Below are 22,750 nucleotides of genomic sequence, written 5' to 3'. Positions count from 1 at the left end.
CTCTACAACAGGTCTAGATCTTGTCCCTCCCTCAACTAGACGGCCGTGTGTATGGGCGTCATTAGACACACACAGCAGCTCAATCAGGGCTCAGGGAAAAAGGCTTGTGAACCTGGGGCAAAATCTTTTAATCTCTTAGGCTTATTTCCTCAATTGTAAGAAGTACAAATAATAGTATCTATACTTTATTCAGCTCTTGGGAAGATTAAAAAGAAAAATATACACACTGGGTACATAGTAAACACTCAATAATGGTCAGTAATCTGTGTTTTGAAGCTTTACCTTCAAGGTCCAAGTTAAAGTATCAATTCTTCAAATACAATTTTTTATATTGGTCCAGCCAAAATTAATCTTTCCCTTATTCATACACTGGTGGCATGTTTTTAGAGCTCTATTATAGAAATCAGTGCCTTAAGTTGTTTATATATAGGTCTCTTCTAATAAATTTGATGGCAGGGATTAGGTTTTTAGTTTGCATCCTGTACAAGATCTTTACCACAACAGGTTAAAATCATGTGTTTATAATATAGTTCTTATGTTCTGGATTTTTTCTTTTTAAAGAGTAACAGAAAACTTGTTAAATCTGTCCACCTAAAATTAATAGGCTAAAACTGAAAGCATGAAGTATCTACCAAAGTGAAACCTCATTAGTGTAATAATCTACCACTACTCTGTAAAAGAACAGATTTTTGTTGAAGTATATATTTTCATGCAAATAATCTGTTCTCATTTACATGAAACACGACAGATGAAATCTTTGAATAAATCTAAGTTAAACTATGCAATATCCGTAAGTATAAACATTTTATTTCAATTTAAGGTAGTAGCAATACAAAATAAGTTTTGATAATTATAAAGTAGAGACAATGAAAAATCCCACCCTATTTTTAGAATTTTAAAATATTGAGCATCATTCTTTCCTGATGGGTTTTATGTAAAGTGGGAATTTACATGACACCAGTATCTTGGCAATTCACTTTTTCTGAATGCTACATATCCCAATCACCATATATTAAATTCTCTATTTTCTTCAAAGTGCTATTGCTACAAGAGACTGAACAATACAGCAATTTAAAAAAAGACCATACAAACTAAATTGTAACGTCTTCAATATCTCAATTACTGTTTTTTAAAAATAAAAACTGCAGTAGTGAATTTAAGTTCTTGCTACATGATTGAATGGGAGATAACCTCAACAATTTTCATTCTTAGGCATGAGCATCTTCATGCTAAGGTAGTCTATACTTAAAAGCTTTATTCTTTCATAACACCTGGGCAACAAATATTTTAAAATCATAAAAAATGCAAAATTAAAATCAGTTATGGTGGCACAGTTCATTTGGTAATTAGTTGCCCAAGATGTATAGTAGAATCAAGCAGGTTGAACTTCTACATGCTCTGCAAAAAAGGGAAACGATGGAAATATTTCAGTATATTAATCTAGCCCACCATTCCACTCAAGGAATCCATATCCTTTCTTTTTCTCATCTGGTCTCAGTTCCTTTATCCTCTCAGCAAAGGCATCTCACAGTGATGACTGAGTCTAATCTTAATCATATGCACTTTTTATACAAAATGGCCCCTAAAATGCAAGCCAATTCTATATACACAAAACCATGTAAACGGTACCTCTAGGTGATTTAGGTAATTCCGACTATGCAGTTCTTACCAAACACCCTGACAAGCACCAGATTCCACTGTAACGCATTTGTAGAGATTTAATTCCATTCTGATTGTTCTGCTTACTGTCCTGAAGATGTGCGTCCTTATTTGAAGAACTGATGTTTGGCAAGTATAAAAGCCAGTAACTTGAAATTTCTCCATCACTGAAGTTGTGTGATCTTGATGGGGACAATACTATTAAAGTCCAAGAAAAAAGGTCCTTCTTGTTTAGGCAAAAAGGTACTAGGAATGATATTGAAGATCCCAGAAGGTATATTTTCTAATTCCAGGTAGCAAAACCCACACCTATATTTAGAGAAAATGAGAATAAGGTTTATAGAAGATGATGCCACAAAAAGTAAAGTATAAAATAGATACAATAAAAATGCCAACATTACCTATAGTCACCACTAGATTTCCTCAGAAAGCCATGGGGACCAGGATCTCCTAGAGTAGAAACTGTTACAACCTCAAATCCAACGCTATATTGCCTAGCATTTAAAATGAACAGAATTATTGTATTAATATATATTCTCAAACATGTGATTTAAAATAACTATGTGAAGTGCAGATGTCATATTAAGTTTGTTTCTGAAGTTTCAGTAGAGAGAAATACACACTCTATTTTTGATCATAACACACCATTTATATATTTCAGTTGAAGCCTTAAAGATTAACACCGGATTACACTTACTTTAAGAGAGACTATATTTTTACCATGGGTTCCCTGGGAAATATTTTATTTTTTTGAGACAGAGCCTCACTCTGCTGCCCAGGTTGGAGTGCAGAGGCATGATCTTGGCTCACTGCAACCTCTGCCTCCTGGGTTCAAGTGATTCTCCTGCCTCAGCCTTCTGAATAGCTGGGACTACAGGAGTATGCCACTGTGCCTGGCTAAATTTTTTTGTATTTTTAGTAGTGACGGGGTTTCATCATGTTGGCCAGGCTGGTCTTGAACTCTTGACCTCAGGTGATCCGCCAGCCTCAGCCTTCCAAAGTGCTGGGATTACAGGCGTGAGCCATTGTGCCTGACCTCTTTTTTTTGAGACAGGGTCTCACTGTCACCCAGGCTGGAGGACAGTGGAGCAATCATGGCTCACTGCAGACTTGCCCTCCTGGACTCGCGATTCTCCCACCTTAGCCTCCTCAGGACCTGGGACTATGGGTATGTATCACCGTATCTAGCTAATTTCTTAATTTTTTTTTTTTTGTAGACGGGGGTCTCACTGCGCTGCCCAGACTGGTCTGGAACTTCTGGGCTCAAGCTACCCTCCTGCCTTGGCCTCCCAAAGTGCTGGGATTACAGCCTTGAGCCACCGCGCCTGGCCACAGGGAATAATTAAAAATACTGTCATTGGCCAGGCGCGGTGGCTCACGCCTGTAATCCCAGCACTTTGGGAGGCAGAGGTGGGTGGATCACAAGTTCAAGAGATCAAGAGCATCCTGGCCAACATGGTGACATCCCGACTCTACCAAAAATACAAAAATTAGCTGGGCATGGTGGTGTGCACCTGTAGCCTCAGCTACTTGGGAGGCTGAGGCAGGAGAATCGCTTGAACCCAGGAGGTGGAGGTTGCAGTGAGCCGAGATCGCACACTGCACTCCAGCCTGGTGACAGAAAAAAAAAAAAAAAAAACTGTTATTGTAACAAATGGAAAGGCCTATGGGACAGGAAAGAAAGCCCTGAAACAAAATCTGAATTTACAGAAGTACTTAGCATATGATAAACATGGCATTCCAAATCAGTAAGGAAAGATTAATTTAGATGGTGATGAGGTAACAAAAAATTTAGAAAAAAACTGTTAAATTGTATTTCATACCAAATATAAAAATATATTCATATGAATTTTTTAAATGCAAAAAACTGAAGCATAAAATAATCAGAATGTGGTGAAAATTAATTTGATAATGTGGTGAGAGTTCCTGTCCACAGCAAAATGAAACCAGAAGACAGATTTCATTATTTTAAAATGAAATGTTTTTCTATGTGGGAGAAAAATGACAATCTGAGAAAAATATCCGAAAATATGTGAAGGAGTTAATACCCTTATCTTATTCATGCTCATAATTAAAAAAAAATGACAACTCTATGGGCAAGAAACATGAATAGGGAATAAACAATATTGTAATGAACATTATTACATGTTCGATATATCTAGAAATTAAGTATAAAAGAGCAAATAAGTTTATTTACCTATTTCACCTATCAAACTGGTAGAGGTTTTAAAAATGACTTTCTTGTGGAAAAATAGTTTAATCAAATCTTCATATCTAATGGGTTATTAACTGCTGCTGCTGGATTAGTTTGTAAGAAAAGCAAAATTAAGCCCAATATTATTTAGAAGGCCGTTCTGTTTTTATTTGTTTTTTTTTGGTTGTTGTTGTATGAGACAGGGTCTCGCTCTGTCAACCAGGCTGGAGTGCAGTGGCATCATCTGGGATCACTGCAACCTCTGTCTCCCGGGCTCAAGCCATCTTCCCACCTCAGCCTCCCAAGTGGCTGGGACTATACAAAGCACATGCCACCATGCCTAGCTAAATTTTTAAAACAATTTTTGCAGAGATGAGGTTTTGCCATGTTGCTCAGGCTGGTCTTGAACTCCTGAACTCGATCCTCCTGTCTTGGCCTTCCAAAGTGCTATTACAGGTGTGAGCCACCATGCCCAGGCTGTATTCTCTATATTTTTTAAACCTTTTAAAACTATGAAATATAACACAAGTAAAACATATATACAACTTAATCATTTGCAAAGTGAATAAACACCTGGGTAACCACCACCCAGATCAACAAATCCTCTCGGCACCACAGAATTTCCTGTATATTCCTAATTGCAACTCCTGTCCCCCGACAGAGCTTTTATAGTAATAACTCTCTTGCTCTGCTTTACAGTTTTACTACCTTAGTGTGCATCCTTACATGAGTATTTCAGTTTTGTCTGTTCTTGACTTCACAGAAGTAGAATCACATGGTATATATTCTGTACATGTGGCTTTTTAAGACTTATCCATTATGTTGTGTGTAGTTGTAATTTATTTCCATTGTTACATGAGGACTCTATTATATGACTATATTATAATCTTAAATGTTGTCGATGAACATGTTTCCAATTTCTGGCTATTACAATGGTTTACTGGCCATCTGGATTGCCCCTTTTATAAAATGTTGTTTATTTTTTAAAAACTGCAGATTTTTTTATCAATGTAGCATATTTACAAATATTTTAATATGCTCTTTGTCTTAAGAAATCTTTCCTCTCTTGAGGTTAAAACATTTCCTGCATTATCGTCTAGAAGCTGTATTGTTTTGCCTTTCACATTTAGGTTTGTAACCCACCTGGAATTTGATGTGAAACAGGGTTCTAATTACCCTTTTTACACATGGATACCCAATTATTCCATACCATTTATTGAAAAGATTGTCCTTTCCTCACTCCACTATAATGCCATTGTTATAAATCCAATGTCCATATATGCTTAGGTCTGTTTCTAAACTTTTTTGTTATACTATGTTCATTTGTTATAGAACATCATTAAGACTATTAAATTATCCAATTAATTAATGCTTCATCACAAACCTTGGTCCTCGTAGCTCAATCAGTAATGGCCCAGTCTTTTCTATATGGAATTGGTAGATGGGATTATTTTTGTGAGTCTCTTGGAAATTTCCACATCCTCCAGCACTCTGACCACTCCACTTTCCATTAATCTAATAAAAACAAAAGTTTTAGTATTAACATTTCATTCTCCAATTCCCCTTAAAGACAAAACTCTTTTCCATCTCAAAAAAAAGGCAATTTTCCACTCTGTGGTTCCAACCCCTCTCTCCCATCTTTATTTGCTGCTGACAGCCAGGCTGCTTTGCTACACTAACCCCTATTTCCATCTCTTAGCCTCTAATCAAGTTGTTCTTTCTACCAGGAATTTTCCATAATCTTCCTCTACACATGTAGCCCACCCTGCAGTTAGTCTCCAATTCTACTTTTAAGGTTCATCCACATTGCCTTCTTTAACAACCAAAGTTTGCATTCATTTTCTTTTCACAGATGTTGCTCACTGAAGATCTTGTATTCCAATCCAAATTGAAGGCCACATAAGTTTCCCTTATATTCCTGTGAAGCCTTAGAATGTCTTTATTTCATAATAAGTTGCTAAATATAAACAATAAAATGAGAGAAATGGGAAAGGAAATTTAAAAATTCTAAGAGAATGCTGAGATTACAACCAAACGAATTTTCTCACCCGTTTTGATAAGGTGTATGGTGAAGGAATCTTTGAAAAAGTAAAGCTGCATGCTGAATATACCTACATTAAAAAAAAGACTGTATTGATAAATTTTACACTTACAAGAACATCAAAGTGATACATGAATATACTGGAAGACTAAAAAAATCAGTTGGCATATACAAGTCATTATTCTATAGGCAGCCTAGTATCAGGTCAGGTCTAATGAGCTGGGAACTGAGAAGCTAGGGGTCTGGTCTTGGCTTTCTCTGCTACTAACTGTGTATGCCTCAGGACAAATCACAATTTTTCCAGGCTGTGGCTTCTGCATCTGAAAAAGGAAGGGGTGGCAGCAGCTCCCAATGTCCCTTTCATCACTAAAAATCGATTCAAACTGAGCTGCTTATCTAGAGCAAACAAATCTATATAGAAGAAAATTACAATGACCTTCCCAGCTAGATGAGAGCAGTATATTTCTAGGTGACTGATTCTCTTTCACTAAGTTCAAAGTCTTTTTTAAGTCAATAAAAATATTAAACGGCTAAATAAGTTTTTATTGCTTGCTTTAAAATGAAATGTATTGGCTGGGTGCAGTGGCTGACACCAGTAATCCCAGCACTTTGGGAGGCTGAGGTGGGTGAATCACTTGAGGTTAGGAGTCTGAGACCAGCCTGGCTAACATGGTGACACCCCATCTCTGCAAAAAATACAAAAATTAGCTGGGCATGGTGGCAGCACCTGTAGTCCCAGCTACCCAAGAAGCTGAGGCAGAAGAATTACTTGAGCCCGGGAGGTGGAGGCTGCAGTGAGCCGAGATTGCACTAATGCACTAACTCCAGCTTGGATGACAGAGCAAGACTCTGTCTCAAAAAAAAAAAAAAAAGAAAAAAGAAAAAAGGAAATGTATTAGTCCAACATACTATATTACCGCGGGGCTAAACTATTACTATGACAATAAAAATGTTATTTCAAAATAAAAACATTTCTTTTCAAATGTATTATTTTCTACAGAAAGTATAATTTACTATTAAAATGATAAGCACAAAAATAGAAAGCAATACATTTTCAGAAATAAACTTTTTCTCCAGATAATCCCACTTACAAAGCAGAGCATATTACGTACTTTATATTACTGTGTTTTGTCATTGTGTGTTGGTTTTACTTACCCGAACTGTGTAATGGATTGTGTTCTGTTTTTCATATTGAGAAACCACTAATGTAAAGGTATGGGTGCCAGGTGTGGTCAGCTTTATCTTAGTCAAATAATGAGGGCTGTTAATTCGAATTCCATCAATGTATGGAGGTGGGTCAGCTGCAAACAAACAAGTAGGCTTAGAGAAAAGGAGACTTTTCTTTCTTTAGTTTTATGGTTGATGTAGGAAAAATAATTACTTGGATGGATATCTCCTTAACTGATTCTCTCCTTAAAACATAATGATATTAGTGAATTATAATTTCAGTTGAAAACTTTAAAATTAAACAGTTCCTAACAAAAATAATCTTTTTGAATACTTTCAATGAGGTATAATAGTACTTGCTATTTGCTCTGTGTTGCATTTCAGTAATTCCTACTATTTGTTCTGTGTTGCATTTTTCTCCCATAGAGGATTTTAAAGTCAGGATTAGTTTTTTTTTTCTTTTGAGATGAAATAAAAAAAAATACAAAGAAGTATATAAAAATATATATTCCCCACCACTCAGGTTTAAATTAACTTTTTTTTTTTTTGGTCATTCTAGCTTTTTCATAAAACAATGTCTCTTTTAACCACTACCCTTGTCTTATTCCCTTCTATTGATGGATTTAGTGAGCATCTTTTTAGACTTGAATACAAACGTACCCACTCCTAAAAATGAATGAACAAATAACTGTTTCTGGGATAAGTGTATATATATAAAAATAGTGTTTATGTCTTATATCTTTCATTTTTTACTCAACATTTTAAAAACAGCTATATTGTTCTATACAGATAGTTTATTTCTTATAACTGCCTGTATAATATTCCATCATACAAATATGACATTTTATCTACACCCCCAATTGGTTATTTAGAAAATCTGGATATTCAGATTATTTTCAATATTTTATTATTACAAAGAATGCTGCCTAATATATTATTATTTGATAGTCCCATCAGTCAAGCCTGATACAATAAAATTTTATGCATGCCAATTACTATATGTTAAGATCGATGGTCTCACTTAGCTTATTTAGGAACGCTGAATAATTATAATGGGACTTACCAGAAAAACTAAATATTTTGGTATCTCAAACAAGTCATAAGTCTCTAATGATTAGGGGTGGTGTGATCTAGTGAGAAGAGTAAAGAATTGGCATATCTGTGGATCTTGAATAAGGTTTTTAACCTTTCCATGTTTCAGTTTACTCTTCTGTCAAACAGGGAACAACAAGGCCTGTCCTATTTACTGCAGAATGTTGTAATTAAAATTATAAACATGAAAGTATTCTGAAAAGGCAAAATCACTACACATAAGATGGAGCATTGTTTTAAAAAAAGGAAAGCTTGGCTAGTTTAACTTGATATTTGTCACTGGACCTACTAAGTGCCATGCCCATTCCAGAACCTAGGGATACTGACTAGTAAGACTCAGTGCCTGCCATCAACACATTGTAATAGGGACGAATGCCATACTTCCCTATGATTAAACAAAGTAAGACTTAAACCACTTCTGATCACATCTTCCCATCACTGCCCATTTCTTTGCACAGGTTTCTTGCTAGAACTGTCAACAATTGCTTCCTTACATCATAGTCTCTTTTAAAACTAATCCAACTGGGCTTCTAGCCCCACCTCTCCACTAAGCCTGTTCTTATCAAGATCAACAATGACTGACTGCCACGATGCTAAGTCCAATAGTTTCTTCTCTTTAATTTTTATTTTAGGTTTGGGGGTACATGTGAATGTTTGTTACAAAGGTAAATACGTGTCATAGGGGTTTGTTGTACATGTTATTTCATCACCCAGGTATTAAGCCAGGACCCAATAGTTATCTTTTTTTTTTTTTCTTGAGACGGAGTCTCGCTCTGTCGCCCAGGCTGGAGCGCAGTGGCGCAATCTCGGCTCACTGCAAGCTCCGCCTCCCGGGTTCATGCCATTCTCCTGCCTCAGCCTCTCTGAGTAGCTGGGACTACAGGCGCCTGCCACCACGCCCGGCTAATTTTTTTTTGTATTTTTTTTTTAGTAGAGACGAGGTTTCACTGCAGTCTCGATCTCCTGACCTCGTGATCCGCCCTCCTCGGCCTCCCAAAGTGCTGGGATTACGAGCGTGAGCCACCGCGCCCGGCCCAATAGTTATCTTTTCTATTCCTCTCCCTCCTCCCACCCTCCCCCCACTTCAAGCAGACCTCTGTGTCTGTTGTTTCCTTCTTTGTGTTCATAAGTTCTTATCATTTAGTTCCTACAACAGTGTCTTCTCTCACCTAATCTCATTTGATTTCTCAAACATCAATAGATGCAATTGTCCTTTCTTTCTCTCTTGAAAAATGTTCTTTGCTTGGGTTATGTGAAACCTCACTGTTTCATCAGGCCCTCTGTTCAAATTCTTTTGTGGTACCTTTTTCCTCTGCTCAACCTCAAGGTGTCTGAGAGTCCAAGGGTCAGATCCTGGGTGTTAATGTCTGTACCCACAACTCTCTTCACAGGTGATTTATACAGTCCCATCTTCAAACTCCATCTATATGCTCCTGACTCCCCTATCTCTATCTCTACCCTTACCCCAGAACTCTATTAAAAAATCCAACAGCCTAGCTGGCATCTTCATTTGGAGCCAGGACATGTCATTTTCCTGATTATGACAAGCCAAAGACTCTCAGAACCCCCTCCTGTGGTGTACAGAACCTCATGTGATCTGACCTCTGCAAATCTTTCTGACCTCTTTTGATACCACACCTACCCAGGCAATTGGCCTGTTCTCTGTTCCAAAAATACACCATCTTTTCTCACTGTAAGGTCCTTGTACTTGCTGTTCCCTCTGCCTGTAATGCTTTTCCCTTGATTTCTTTGCATGACTGGTTCCTTTTTGTTATTCATAGCTCTTCTCATTCCTGCTCAAAGAGGTCTTCTATGACCACCCACGAAAAGCAACCAACCAGTCACTCACACAAAATCCTTTTTTTTTTTAACACATGTGTATCAATACTTGATATTTCGCTTATTAACTGTCTCCCCAACTAGAACATAAACTCTATGAAAGCAGAATCCTGTTTTGTTCATCACTATTCTCAACAGCCTTAAGACGGTTTCTCTCACTAAGTGGCACACATTTTTTAAAAATGTGAAAGCAAAGTAGTTTCAATACAATGTGTTAAATATCTCAGGTGCCCAGTGGAAGGAATGGTATTTAGGCTGGACCTTGACTATGTGCATTAAGCAGAATAGGGAGAAAGGCATATGTGGGTAAAAGGCAGGAGGAGAGATTCTTGAGAGAAGAAACCATGTGAAAAAAGACAACAAGGGCATGGTGTATTCTGGAGTAGCAACTATCTCAACTGTGAGAAGCTGGGGCATGAAATAAAGGGGGGCAGGTAGATTAAGGTGGGAATAAAAAGCCTTATATATCATGCTAAAGAGCTTAGATTTTATCCAGGAGTTCAAGGAAAACCACAGAATACATTTGATTAGAGTAAAAGACATCATTTAAGTTTCAGAAATAAAATTCTGACAGCCATGCGCGAGAATATGGAAATCCCCCCTTGGAGTCTCTAAATTAAAACAAATCAAAACAAAACACAGAACAGCATGAATACCCATCTGCTTGAGTGGTTTCTATTAGTCTATCAACATAATTATTTCTCTATATTATGTACATAAAATGTGTCATTTTTCAACTTAATCATATAAATAAAATCTTATGTATGTTTATTTTAATGTTTGCTGGCCTACTAAACATACCTGGGTAATAAACTTTTTTCCCATCAGTCTTGTATACAACCATTGTGATAAATTCTCGATTATTCGCAAAATCATCCTAAAATCACAAAGAATCCAATGTGGTTAGAAAATGGGTTCAAAATGCTATTTATTTTCTTTTTCAATCTCTCCACAAAAAATGCTCTTTAAAGTTAAAATACTTCTAATTTTAAGAGCATTTTTTTCAGCTATTTAGTGCTATAAGAAACATTGTTTTTCTGAATTAAATTGTCATTTTAATAGATGACCACAATGTATGAAGTAATGTATTAAATAAGATTCGGAGGCTATTAAGATTAAGGTTAACCTTTACAGAATCAAGACTAATGATTCAACATTTCCAAACTCCCTTCAGCATATTTCAATGTTAATATTAAGATCTAAACTATACACGATCAACCCCCAAACCCTCACTAAAAAGCATAAACTCCCTTCAGAGATGACTTTTGAACAAGATTTTAAGTGTATAATTATAAAATACAAATTTCCTTAAAGGAAAATATTCATTTATCTGAGAAAACACTATTCTCAGGGCACCTATGTAAATTAAACAGGCTGGTGTTTACGTATGTCTTTCACAATGTTCTAACTATATTAAAAAAATTTCTGTATGGGATATCATTAGAAGGGTATCAGTACCTTGTCTGTTATGTGTCTACTAAGCAAAACCCAAACTGCAGCGCCCCCCTGTGGACACTGCACCTCCAGTTTGTACTGGGGGTTGTTGGCCAGGCTATAGGCATCTTTCACAGGTCCTTGCTTAGCATCCCAAGTACTAAAAGATAAAGTCAACAAAGAAGGTTGTAATTAAATTTCTCATAGAGCTAAAATATAACACTATTTCAAAAAGTGAATTAAGCTATCCGAGTTTTTGGTTTTGTTTTACTGTTTTTAAATTTTTTGGCACAACTAGCAAACATGGAAAGAAAACAACTATTAACAAGATAGCCACTGTGGGCATGACAAAAAGAGGGAATGCTAGTCTTCCTAAATTAACCATTCCGGTTTTCATTTATTTTTTTTGAGACAGAGTCTTGCTCTGTTGTCCGGGCTGGAGTGCAGGAGCATGATCTTGGCTCACTGCAACCTCCACCTCCCAGGCTTGAGACCTGCTGACCTCAGCCTCCCGAGTAGCTGGGGCTACAGGTGTGCACCACAATGCCTGGCTAGTTTTTGTATTTTTTGTAGAGACGAGGTTTTGCCATGTTGCCCAACCTGGTCTAGAACTCCTGAGCTCAACTGATCCACCCACCTTGGCCTCCCAAAGTGCTGGGATTACAGGCATGAGCCACCGCGCCTGGCACCATTATGTTTTTAAGTGAAGAAAGTGGATGCTATTATAAAGCATACTCTGCAATGTGCAAAAAGTTACCTGTGAATACATGTTGATTCTTTAAAAAGACCTGGATTCCAACTCAAATAAATCACATCATAATACTGGCAGAGATCATCCCAGGAAATCCAAAATATTCCTGAAAATTAATATCTTTGTTAATCTAAAAAAATCTCAATGCTAAATGATTTAAGTCAGTTACATATGTTTCGTCTTGTTAAAACATTTTTTTTTTTTTTTTTTGAAGAATAAATGGTATTAAAATTAGAAAGATATATTTACCGTTGTCTATTTTCTGAGCTGTTCGGGGATCAAAGTTTAAATACTTTTGCAAGTCTGGGGTCCAGTTTTTTACATCATTTTCACTGTATCTTCCTTTCCAACGTAAATGACTCCAAGGATTTTTCAACTGGATAAATCGCAGCCCCTATATAAAAAAGAAACAGGAGATAACATTAAGTTGCAAAACAGTTTTTACCATGTTAGTTCTCTCATTAGAGGATGAACTGAGTACTTATCAATTCTTTTCCCTTCAAATCAACTTGAAATTAATATTTTTAACACTTTCACCAGGTCATACATCGATCAAAAACTGTAAGTGGCTACCTACTCCCTAGAGCTGTCTAATAGTGTAGTCTTTCACCGCATGTAGTTAAGTTAAAATTATATAAAATTCAAAAATCAGTTCCTTAGTCACAGCAGCCACATTTCAAATGTTAAATGACCACAGGTAGCTAGTAGCTAATGCATTGGGCAGCCCAGATAAAGAACATTTCCATCATTGCAGGAGTTCTATTAGACAGTACTGCCTTAGAGCATAAAGTATTTTCTGCCTTTTCAAAGCTCACTCTACTCTGGCCCCACTTTATTTTCCAGTATTTATACTCCATGTATCTTTGGCTCTAATCTAGTTTTTCCTTTCAGAATGCAATAAAATCCTTATTCAATTTTGCCTCTAAAGGCATTTGATCATGCTGTTCCCTTTTTCTGAAAGGCCCTCTTTGATCCCTTTAGCTACCCTTTCTTCTCAGTGCAGACAGACATAGTGAAGAAAAGAGAAAAGAACATGGACTTTGGGGTCAGAAAAAAAAGGGACCAAATTCCAGTTCTTTGGGTGGGTCATTTACCCACTCTGAACATTCATTTACTCATATGTAAAATGAAGTGTCCCTAGAAGATGACTGTGAAGATCAAATGGAATTAACATAAAGTATCTAGCATTTAGTAATTTCTTTCTTTTAATTACTTTGAATTCTCCAAACTTCATAGTGCTAGCAATCTGTATTACATTAGTTTAAAACAAATAGTATCCTATCTTATATTGTTTTCTACAAATGTAGTCATCTTTTCTCCCCAGTGTAATCATTAACTCCTTGAAATGGTAACACTATTATCCCTTTTCAGATTTTCCACTGATTTATGGAACAGAACGTAAAGGTAAATGCTCAGTAAATACCAGGCATGTCTACAGAACTGATTACATTGATTCGGGAAAATAAAAGAGGTGGTAAATCCAAAATAGTATTTCTCTTACTGCAAGCAGTCAACTTAGGAAATTGTGTACTTTTTCTAATGATATCATAAATCAAACTGGGAGACATCTAAACAACCACAACAACACATTCCTTTGCTATTTTAAATGGTGACAAATCGTGGCTGGGGGTAGATGTATGTGATTTCTGGACATAAGACTCATTCCTCTTAGGCTATATTCCCTAGAAGCTTCATTAATACAATTTCTTTCATCAATATCTTCTACGCCATATGTGTCTCACCACACATAAGTCAACCGACATTTAACTCTAACTCCTTTCTTTTCAAAAAATTTAATTCTCTATAAGCAGGTAATCTGCCTTATTTCAGGACTCTTAACAGTTCCTAAAAGAGGAGCACAAAGGAAAGCAAATTGCTGCTACTGCTAAGCTTTTCAGAGACAGACCCCCAGTATCAGTGATATTCAAGGACACCAAGATATGGATGTAGATTTTGTTTGGATGGGTAGAGAACCAGCCCTAAAAAGAAGGAATGCTAGAGAACAAAAAAACAAAACAAAAACAAAACAAACAAAACAAAACAACAAAAAAAAATTGATTTTGCTGAAATATCCAATTTCTAAAGTTATTTCCAAGTAGCAGCAAAGGAAAAGCCTTGGACAGCTTCAGAAATTCTATGATAACACTTGTCTGAACTGAAGTCAGCACCCTGAACTACAGATGTAACTCCACAGTAGACCATTTATGAAACATCACCTCAAAGACACAAAAATGACCCAAAGAGAGAATCGCTGAGACTAAAATGAAGACCTTGGAATATGCAAGCAGATTAGAGGTAGTCAAACAAAAATGATAGCACTTTTATGCAAATATTAATAAATATTGAAAATCTCTTTAAGTGAAGAAAGTCACCAATGATGTAATACTGAGCAGAGCTGTCAGAGTCTAAGATTAGGTCTCCCTGTAAAAAAGAGGTCCTAGAGATAAATGCTTGAATCAAATATGGAAATATTTTAAAACAGAAGTCAGAATTGGCAGGGCGTGGGGGCTCACGCCTGTAATCCTAGCACTTTGGGAGGCCAAGGTGGGTGGATCACAAGGTCAGGAGATCGAGACCATCCAGGCTAACATGGAGAAACCCCGTCTCTACTAAAAATATAAAAAATTGGCCGGGCATGGTGGCGGGCGCCTGTAGTCTCAGCTACTCGGGAGGCTGAGGCAGGAGAATGGCATGAACCTGGGAGATGGAGCTTGCAATGAGCTGAGACCACGCCACTGCACTCCAGCCTGGGTGACACAGCGAGAATCTGTCTCAAAAAAAAAAAAAAAAAAGAAGTCAATTAAATAAACACTCCAAAATATAAGTAGCAAAAAAAAAATGCACCTAAGAAACTCCTTGAATATATACCCAATAAAAGAGTACTGGAGAAAACCTCTATATATAAATATACATTTTTTGAGGCTGGGTGTCACTGTGTCAACCAGGCTGGAGTGCAGTGGTGTGATCTCAGCTCACTGCAGCCTTGGGCTCAAATGATCCTCCTACCTCAGCCTCCCAAGTAGCTGGGACCACAGGCACGTGCCGCCATGCCCAGCTAATTTTTTAAAAAATTATTTATTGTAGAGATGGGGTCTTGCTATGTTGCTCAGGCTGGTCTTGAACTCGTGGCTTCAAGCATTCCTCCTGCCTCAGTCTCCCAAAGTGCTAGGATTATAGGTGTGAGCCACAGTACCCAGCCACTTAAAATGTTTTGACTGGTATTTGTGGCAAATTACAATTCTAAAAAACCCCAAACTTACTGGCGTACTTAATTTCACATAATTTTTATATTTTTTGCTTTAAGCACGCAATTTTTATGCCGTTTTTAAAGAAACAATTCTATAGAGCATGGTGACCGGGCGCAGTGGCTCACGCTTGCACTTTGGGAGGCCGAGGCGGGTGGGTCACGAGGTCAGGAGATCGAGACCACGGTGAAACCCCATCTCTACTAAAAATACAAAAAATTAGCTGGGCGTGGTGGCGGGCGCCTGTAGTCCCAGCTACTCAGAGAGGCTGAGGCAGGAGAATGGTGTGAACCTGGGAGGCGGAGCTTGCAGTGAGCCGAGACTGAGCCACTGCACTCCAGCCTGGGCGACAGAGCAAGACTCCGTCTCAAAAAAAAAAAAAAAAAAAAATTCTATAGAGCATGGCTGGGGGGTTGAACACTGATCAGCTAATTTAGAAAGTTCCAAGACTATAAATTTTAAAATGGTGCAATAGGTCCCTACTATCCTCATTAATTCATATACACTCATGCACCACATAATGAAATGTTAGACAGTGATGAACTACATATATCATAGTGGTTCCATAAGATTATAATGGAGCTGAAAAAGTTCTATTGCCAAGTGACATCCTGATGATCCTGCCCCCATGTGGGCCTAGGCTAATGTGTGTGTCTATGTTTCGGATTTTAACAAATCAGCCTAAAAAAAAAATTAACAGAAAAAAGCTCATGTAAAGCATTTGTGTACAGCTCTACAATGTGTTTGTGTTCTCAGCTAGTTGTTATTACAGAGCCAGAAAGTTAAAAAAATTTAAAGTTTATAAAGTAAACTATTACAGTAAGCCAAGGTTAATTTATTATTGGGCTGCTCTGATGGTAGTGGGTTAATCAGAACTTATTAATAACATTCGTATCACTAAAGTTGGTATACAACCACCACTGATGAATTTGACTGGCTTAGAACAATTATTGAAGAAAAAAATTTTTATAAAATCTACCTGTCTAGTGTTCATAAAGTCTACAGTAGTGTACAGCAATGTCCTAGGCTTTCCCATTCACTCACCACTCACTCACTCACCCAAAGCAACTTCCAGTCCTGCAAGCTCCATTCATGTAAGTGCCCTATACAGGTGTACCATTTAACAAAATCTTTTATACTGTATTTTTACTGTGTTTTTCTATGTTTAGATATACAAAAGCCAAGTTGTTATAATTGCCTATGGTATTCAATACAACAACATGCTGTACAGGTTTGTAGTCTAGGAGCACTAGGCTATGCCACAGAGCTTGTGTGTATAGTAGGCTGTACCATCTAGCTTTGTGTAAGTACATTTTATGATGTTCATGCCACAACAAAATCACCTAACAATGCATTTTTTAGAACGTATACTCATCATTAAGCAACATGTGATTGTAATTTCATGTGCCACACATAAGAAAACCAGTCTAATTAACACATAGTAGTGCTCTGTTATTGCTGACTGATCACTACTTCTATTCATTCTGTTATCAAGGATCCTTCATTAAGAAATAGTACTTCTTTAATAATCTTTGTATTTTCTAATTCATAGAACCAATCCATTTTTCAGTTAAAAATAACAACAACCTCAGAAGTAATGAAGTCAAATATTCTAACCAGATATTGCAGAAATAGGGTCTGTCTGAAAGGCCTGACAGCACTCAAGGGCTTCTAGGAAGAAAAATAGTTGCTCACACAAAACACACTGGCATGTATCTTATGCCCAGCTATCATCCTATTTTCTTCCTCTTTCACAATTTATTTGTTCAGACAGGGTCTCTATCACTCAGGCTGAAGTACAGTGGTGTGATCATGGCTCAATGCAGCCTTGATCTTCTGTGCTCAAGCAAGTAGCTGGAATTACAGACATATGGCACCATGCCCAGTTGATTTTTTTTTATTTTTTGTAGAGGTGGGGTCTTACTATGTTGCCCAAGCTGGTCTTGAACTCCTGGCCTCAGGAGATCCTTCTGCATCAGCTTCCCAAAGTATCGGGATTACAAATGTGAGCCACCATGCCTGGCCCACTTTCATAAGTATTTATTCAGTGTCTACTATGCTTTAGAGCAGGGGTCCCCAACCCCCAGGCCGCGGACCAGTAATGGTCCATGGCCTGTTAGGAACTGGGCCGCATAGCAGGAGGTGAGCAGTGGGCAAGTGAGCATTATAGCCTGAGCTCTGCCTCCTGTCAGATCAGTGGTGGCATTAGATTCTCATAGGAGTGTGAACGCTATTGTGAACTGTGCATGCGAGGGATCTAAGCTGTGTTCTCCTTATGAGAATCTAATGCCTGATGATCTGAGGTAAAACAGTTTTATCCTGAAACCATGCTCCCACCCACCCCCCAGTCTGTGGAAAAACGTCTTCCACAAAACGGATCCCTGATGCCAAAAAGGTTGGCGACCACTGCTTTAGAGCTTAACACTGTGATTGATCCAAACACCAAGACACAGCTTGGAATCTTGGGAGCTATGTATTCCATCTCAAAACTGCTGGTTTTATGGAAAAGACAAAGAGGTGTTAACAGCGTTTCTGTTCTGTCATCAGTATCTGTGCCATCCTCATGATTTCCTTTCCCACCTTTTAATTTCATAATTTCCAACGGTAGAGACCAACTTGTCTAATGTAGTAGGTGAAATGGTTTATAAACTCCACTTAAACCTTGATTTGTCAGTATTCACAAGTCTGATAAATTATCTGGGATCCCTGCAATGTCTTATCCAACAAGAAAAAGAGAAAGATTTAAGGCAAAACCTTGAACTCTCTAATATCCAAAACAGCATATGCATGTGTGGGAACCAGACCCCACTTCTCTCCTTCAGCTTCTGTCATCATTCCAGTTGACGCAGTGATGAGGACATCTCCTTTGTGAAATCTGGAATGAACCCCAAAGACAATTAATTAAACACATTTGTAATCTAAGATCACACCATTTTATCTTTTAGTCTAATGGCTTACATGAAAATGGGCTGTTCCTACCCCTGAAGAATTTTCAAAAAGAAGTACATTTCTAATGCACAGTATATAAAATAAATTACCACATTTCTCTCTTTTTTTTTTTAAGTTTCCAGCAACTTAATTCTAAACTAGAAACCTACCAAAGAAGGAAAACAAATGCTAAATTTCAAGTGGTTTACAAATAAAAATAAAGACGTGAAATACCAAACAGGCATATCATTTTATTTATCAAATCACTGAGCTTTCTAGTTTTGCAACCGAATGTGTATTACTGTTTAGACAAACTTCCAGTCCCTTAAACGGATATTATCCATTTAAGGCTTAACTTCTCAGACTTCTCTTTTCCCACTTTCCCTCAACTTGGTAACTAATTAGTAAATCTAAAATAATTTTTCCATATTACATATTCTAATATTTTGGATTATCTACAATTTGGATTAACTATTAGGGGAAGATAACTTAGGACTATAGGAAGTACATAATGTGAAGTCTATTTTAAAAACAATTTCCTTAATAACTAAAAACAACAGCTTCTGCAATCTCTATTCTAAATAAGGCATGATGTTTTTATTTTTTAAATTTTTATTTATTTATTTTTGAGATGGAGTTTTGCTCTTGTTGCCCAGGCTGGAGTGCAATGGCGCGATCTCGGCTCACCACAACCTCTGCCTCCTGGGTTCAAGCGATTCTCCTGCCTCAGCCTCCTGAGTAGCTGGGATTACAGGTGCCCACCACCACACCCGGCTAATTTTGTATTTTTAGTAGAGATGGGGTTTCTCCATGTTGGTCAGGCTGATCTCCAACTCCCAACCTCAGGTCATCTGCCTGCCTCGGCCTCCCAAAGTGCTGGGATTACAGGCATGACCCACTGTGCCCGGCTAGCATGATGTTTTTAAATGGCCACATTTACCACACACATAAAACAAAGAAAAATGTTTACCTTTGATAAAGCATTCTGAAAGAATTATCCTTACTGAAAGTTTGGCTATCCGAATGCATAGCAATTCTTTCTGGTATCCAGCCAGTCAGTGCATGAAGATCAATATTCTGCAACAGAAACACATTTCAGGACTGCCAGTGTCATTTTCAAGTTCTTAAATCCCCAGAGCAGCTATTACATCTCACTGATTTGGCATAATGATTTTGGTAGAAATAAATCAGAAGGTAGTTGTTTTCAACCAGTAATATATTTCTTATTTAACTCAAATTCCTACCTGAATTTGAACATGCATATTTTCCCTACAATCTTTGTTGCTTTTCCTGAATAAAAAAACTATTTTACAGGTGAATATGATAAAAAGACATGTAACAGAAAAAACTGCTTCAACGATGAAGTCACAAGTCCTTTACTGAGTTCTTGCAATGATGCTCCTCATGTTTTACATACATTCCCATTCTTTCTCTCTCTAAACTTCACTGAGTAAATTAACAAGCAACAATTAGAAAGCTAAACTAAAAGTATGTGAAGGATACAGCAACTGAAAATATAGGCTGGGAAGAGAAAAACTGTAACATCCTATTGCATTTAATTATGACCTATATATTCTTTGCCTAGCATTAGAACTGGGTATAAAAAAAAAAAAGAACTGGAAAAGTCAAGGACACCTGGTTTGGCAGGGAAACTAATCACTTATGAATGATGGGTGATTTGCATGCATTACTTTATTTTATTGATGGAATAAAGATGCAATTTTCATCTTTATGACTTTAAGACAAGAGGTAGATAATATCCTTATATTATGGATACATGAAGAGGCTAAGAAAGGTTAAACACATTTGCTAAGGCCACAGGCTGGTTATTGTAAGAATTTAAAGTCATGCCAATCTGACTAATTTCTTTCTGGCTCAAGTCTAGTTTACCTCAGGCAACAAAAGGTCACTGGCAGACACCTCAATCTTATAGGTTAAGTTCTGTTAAGATTGGTTAAAACAAGTAACTCCTTGAACCTGAATTACAAATAAAAATATACATGACAATATGACACATCCATTTGATCTAAACAAGACTGCTCTGGCAAGGTAAACTGTATTTATAATTGGCCTTGTATCCCAACAAAAGCAGACATGGTTTAGGCTTTCCCGGATACACAAGAAAATATATGTATCCCCATAATACGGGGACTGGTCATCCTTTTTCAGGGGTTGATAATCTGCTCTCTTTCCCTATAAAGACTATCTAGAATTTTTCAAATTTAAAATAGTTATATTAGATAGCTTAAATCTGTATCTGGATTGTCTTATCTATTACTTACGGAGTTGGATCCTGGAAAATCATATCCTCCCATGACTTTCATGTATGCTTTTTCTATGAGAGAAACCCATAGTTCACTTTTGTTGTTGGAATAGGAACAGAGCAATTCTCCCTTGTGATCAACAGGTAACTGGTCATCAATTATCACCTGGAGAAAGAGAACATTAACCTTCTCAGGTGCACAAAATATCTTAAAATCCTTTCTATCAAGAAATAAAAACACACCTTTCATACTGATAAAACATAAGGCACAATATGCTGACGGCTATTAAGGTAATGTTTCTAGAATCACACCAATTATAAAATGTTGCTCTTTTTAATATGACATCTTTATTCAATTTTATAAGCTAATCTGTCAGATGATAACCTTGAATCAATTGATTAAATGTCATGTAACATCACTGAAATTAAAAGGCTGAGCATCTGAAATAAAAAATCTAAAATTTGAAATGCTCCAAAATCCAAAACTTCTTGATCGCTGACATGATGCTCAAAGGCAATACTTACTAGAGTGTTTTGGATTTTCAGATTAGAGATGTTCAACCTGTAGGTATTCTGCAAATATTAAAAAATCTGTTAAAATCCAAAATCCAAAACACTTCTGGTCCCAAGTATTTCGGATAAGGGATACTCAACCTATATTATTCTAGAAATCTACATTTAAAATAATTACAAAAGGGCTTCACTTTTAAATACAGTATTATTGTCATTTTATCCTAAACCTGTAAAAAGACTCATGTACAGTTGTAAAAGTAGAACATTATGGCTAGAAAATACATATAAATAACAGAGGAAGTAATCACAGATACAGTATCTAATTCATATTAAAAAGTGATCTGAGGCTGGACGCAGTGGCTCACACCTGTAATCCCAGCACTTCAGGAGGCTGAGGCGGGAGGATCACGAGGTCAGGAGATCAAGACCACCCTGGCTAACACGGTGAAACCCTGTCTCTACTAAAAATACAAAAAATTAGCCGGGCGTGGTGGTGGGTGCCTGTAATCCCAGCTACTCGGAGGCTGAGGCAGGAGACCCACTTGAACCCAGGAGGCAGAGGTTGCAGTGAGCCAAGATTGCACCACTGCACTCCAGCCTGGGTGACAGAGCGAGACTCCATCTCAAAAAAAAAAGGTGTTCTGAGAGATATGAGGATAAGAAGAATTTTGATTTAACACCAATAGGAAGATTATGCAATACATCTTTAAAGATTCTTTAAACAAGAGGTCAAGAATTATAGTTCAGTAAAATTATTCTCAATAACTTACTTTTTAAGTAATCAGGTAAAATGGCTCTCAGAGTATGCTAGACAACAACATCAGCATCACCTGGGATCTTGTTAGAAATGCAAATTTTGATTTCATCTCAGACCTCCTGAATCAGAAACTCTGGGCGTGAGGTCCAGAAACCTGTGTTTTAATAAGAGATAATCACCTGCCAGGTGATTCTGTGCATACTAAAATTTGAGTATTACTGAACTACAGAGCAATGATTTTCAGGCTGGATCAACCAGGGGATCTAGGTGAAATGCAGATTCTGATTCAACAGGTCTAGGGCGAAGCCTGAAATTCTGCAAAACTAACAAGCTTCCAGGTGATGCTGATGTTGCTGCACGGATCTCAGCATGCACAGGTGGTGGAGAACCTTAACAATGCAAGGCCCTTATAACAGAGTTCAGGGTCTTTCCTTAAAGAAATTAGTGTGAATTAAAATTATGCATATATATTTGAAAGGAAATAATTTCAAAGGCTTCTTACATTTAAGTTACGACTACATATACACTCTTCTGACCTAACAGATTGTTTGTCTGATTTCCTTTTAATCAAAACAATCAGATGAACTATCAGATGAAAATTTAAGCATTAGCAATCCTTAGTTGAATGTTACTTTTTGAAACTGTACACAACTGTATACTGTAAACCATTTAAAAAACATGTTTATACTTGCCATGGTTTTAATTAGTTTTTAATTATTAACACATGATGCTATTGGTAGTAATATATAACATCACAGACTCTAACTTTTAAAATATTTAAACAGATGACATTTCTTAATGATTTCGCTCAAGATTCAAAGGTAGGGAAGGGAGAGAGACAAGGGATGGGAGTGGGGAGAGACATTA

The 22,750-nt window shown here is 37.1% G+C and overlaps 1 protein-coding gene across 5 annotated transcripts in view; it reads right to left on the bottom strand.

Moving 5' to 3' along the window:
• Positions 1-787: 787 nt before the first annotated feature.
• Positions 788-22,750, bottom strand: part of CAPN7 (calpain 7) — a 46,284-nt gene continuing 24,321 nt past the window's right edge. For 2 of the 5 annotated variants that reach the window (XM_055295469.2, XM_055295470.2), the window contains 12 exons: positions 20,633-20,779; positions 19,321-19,427; positions 18,177-18,297; positions 12,427-12,571; positions 12,184-12,283; positions 11,451-11,586; positions 10,794-10,869; positions 7,050-7,195; positions 5,902-5,964; positions 5,238-5,368; positions 2,061-2,153; positions 788-1,968 (listed from right to left, as the gene is read on the bottom strand). In XM_055295469.2, the coding sequence (XP_055151444.1) occupies positions 1,824-1,968; positions 2,061-2,153; positions 5,238-5,368; positions 5,902-5,964; positions 7,050-7,195; positions 10,794-10,869; positions 11,451-11,586; positions 12,184-12,283; positions 12,427-12,571; positions 18,177-18,297; positions 19,321-19,427; positions 20,633-20,779 (1,410 nt within the window). In that variant the 3' untranslated portion in view covers positions 788-1,823. The remainder of the gene's footprint in view (positions 1,969-2,060; positions 2,154-5,237; positions 5,369-5,901; positions 5,965-7,049; positions 7,196-10,793; positions 10,870-11,450; positions 11,587-12,183; positions 12,284-12,426; positions 12,572-18,176; positions 18,298-19,320; positions 19,428-20,632; positions 20,780-22,750) is intronic. The other 3 variants (XM_055295472.2, XM_055295475.2, XM_055295473.2) reach the window with 2 other exon arrangements.

This window comes from Symphalangus syndactylus, chromosome 10, assembly GCF_028878055.3.
Source record: "Symphalangus syndactylus isolate Jambi chromosome 10, NHGRI_mSymSyn1-v2.1_pri, whole genome shotgun sequence".
NCBI lineage: Eukaryota > Metazoa > Chordata > Mammalia > Primates > Hylobatidae > Symphalangus > Symphalangus syndactylus.
This window is presented reverse-complemented; position numbering and strand designations above follow the sequence as displayed.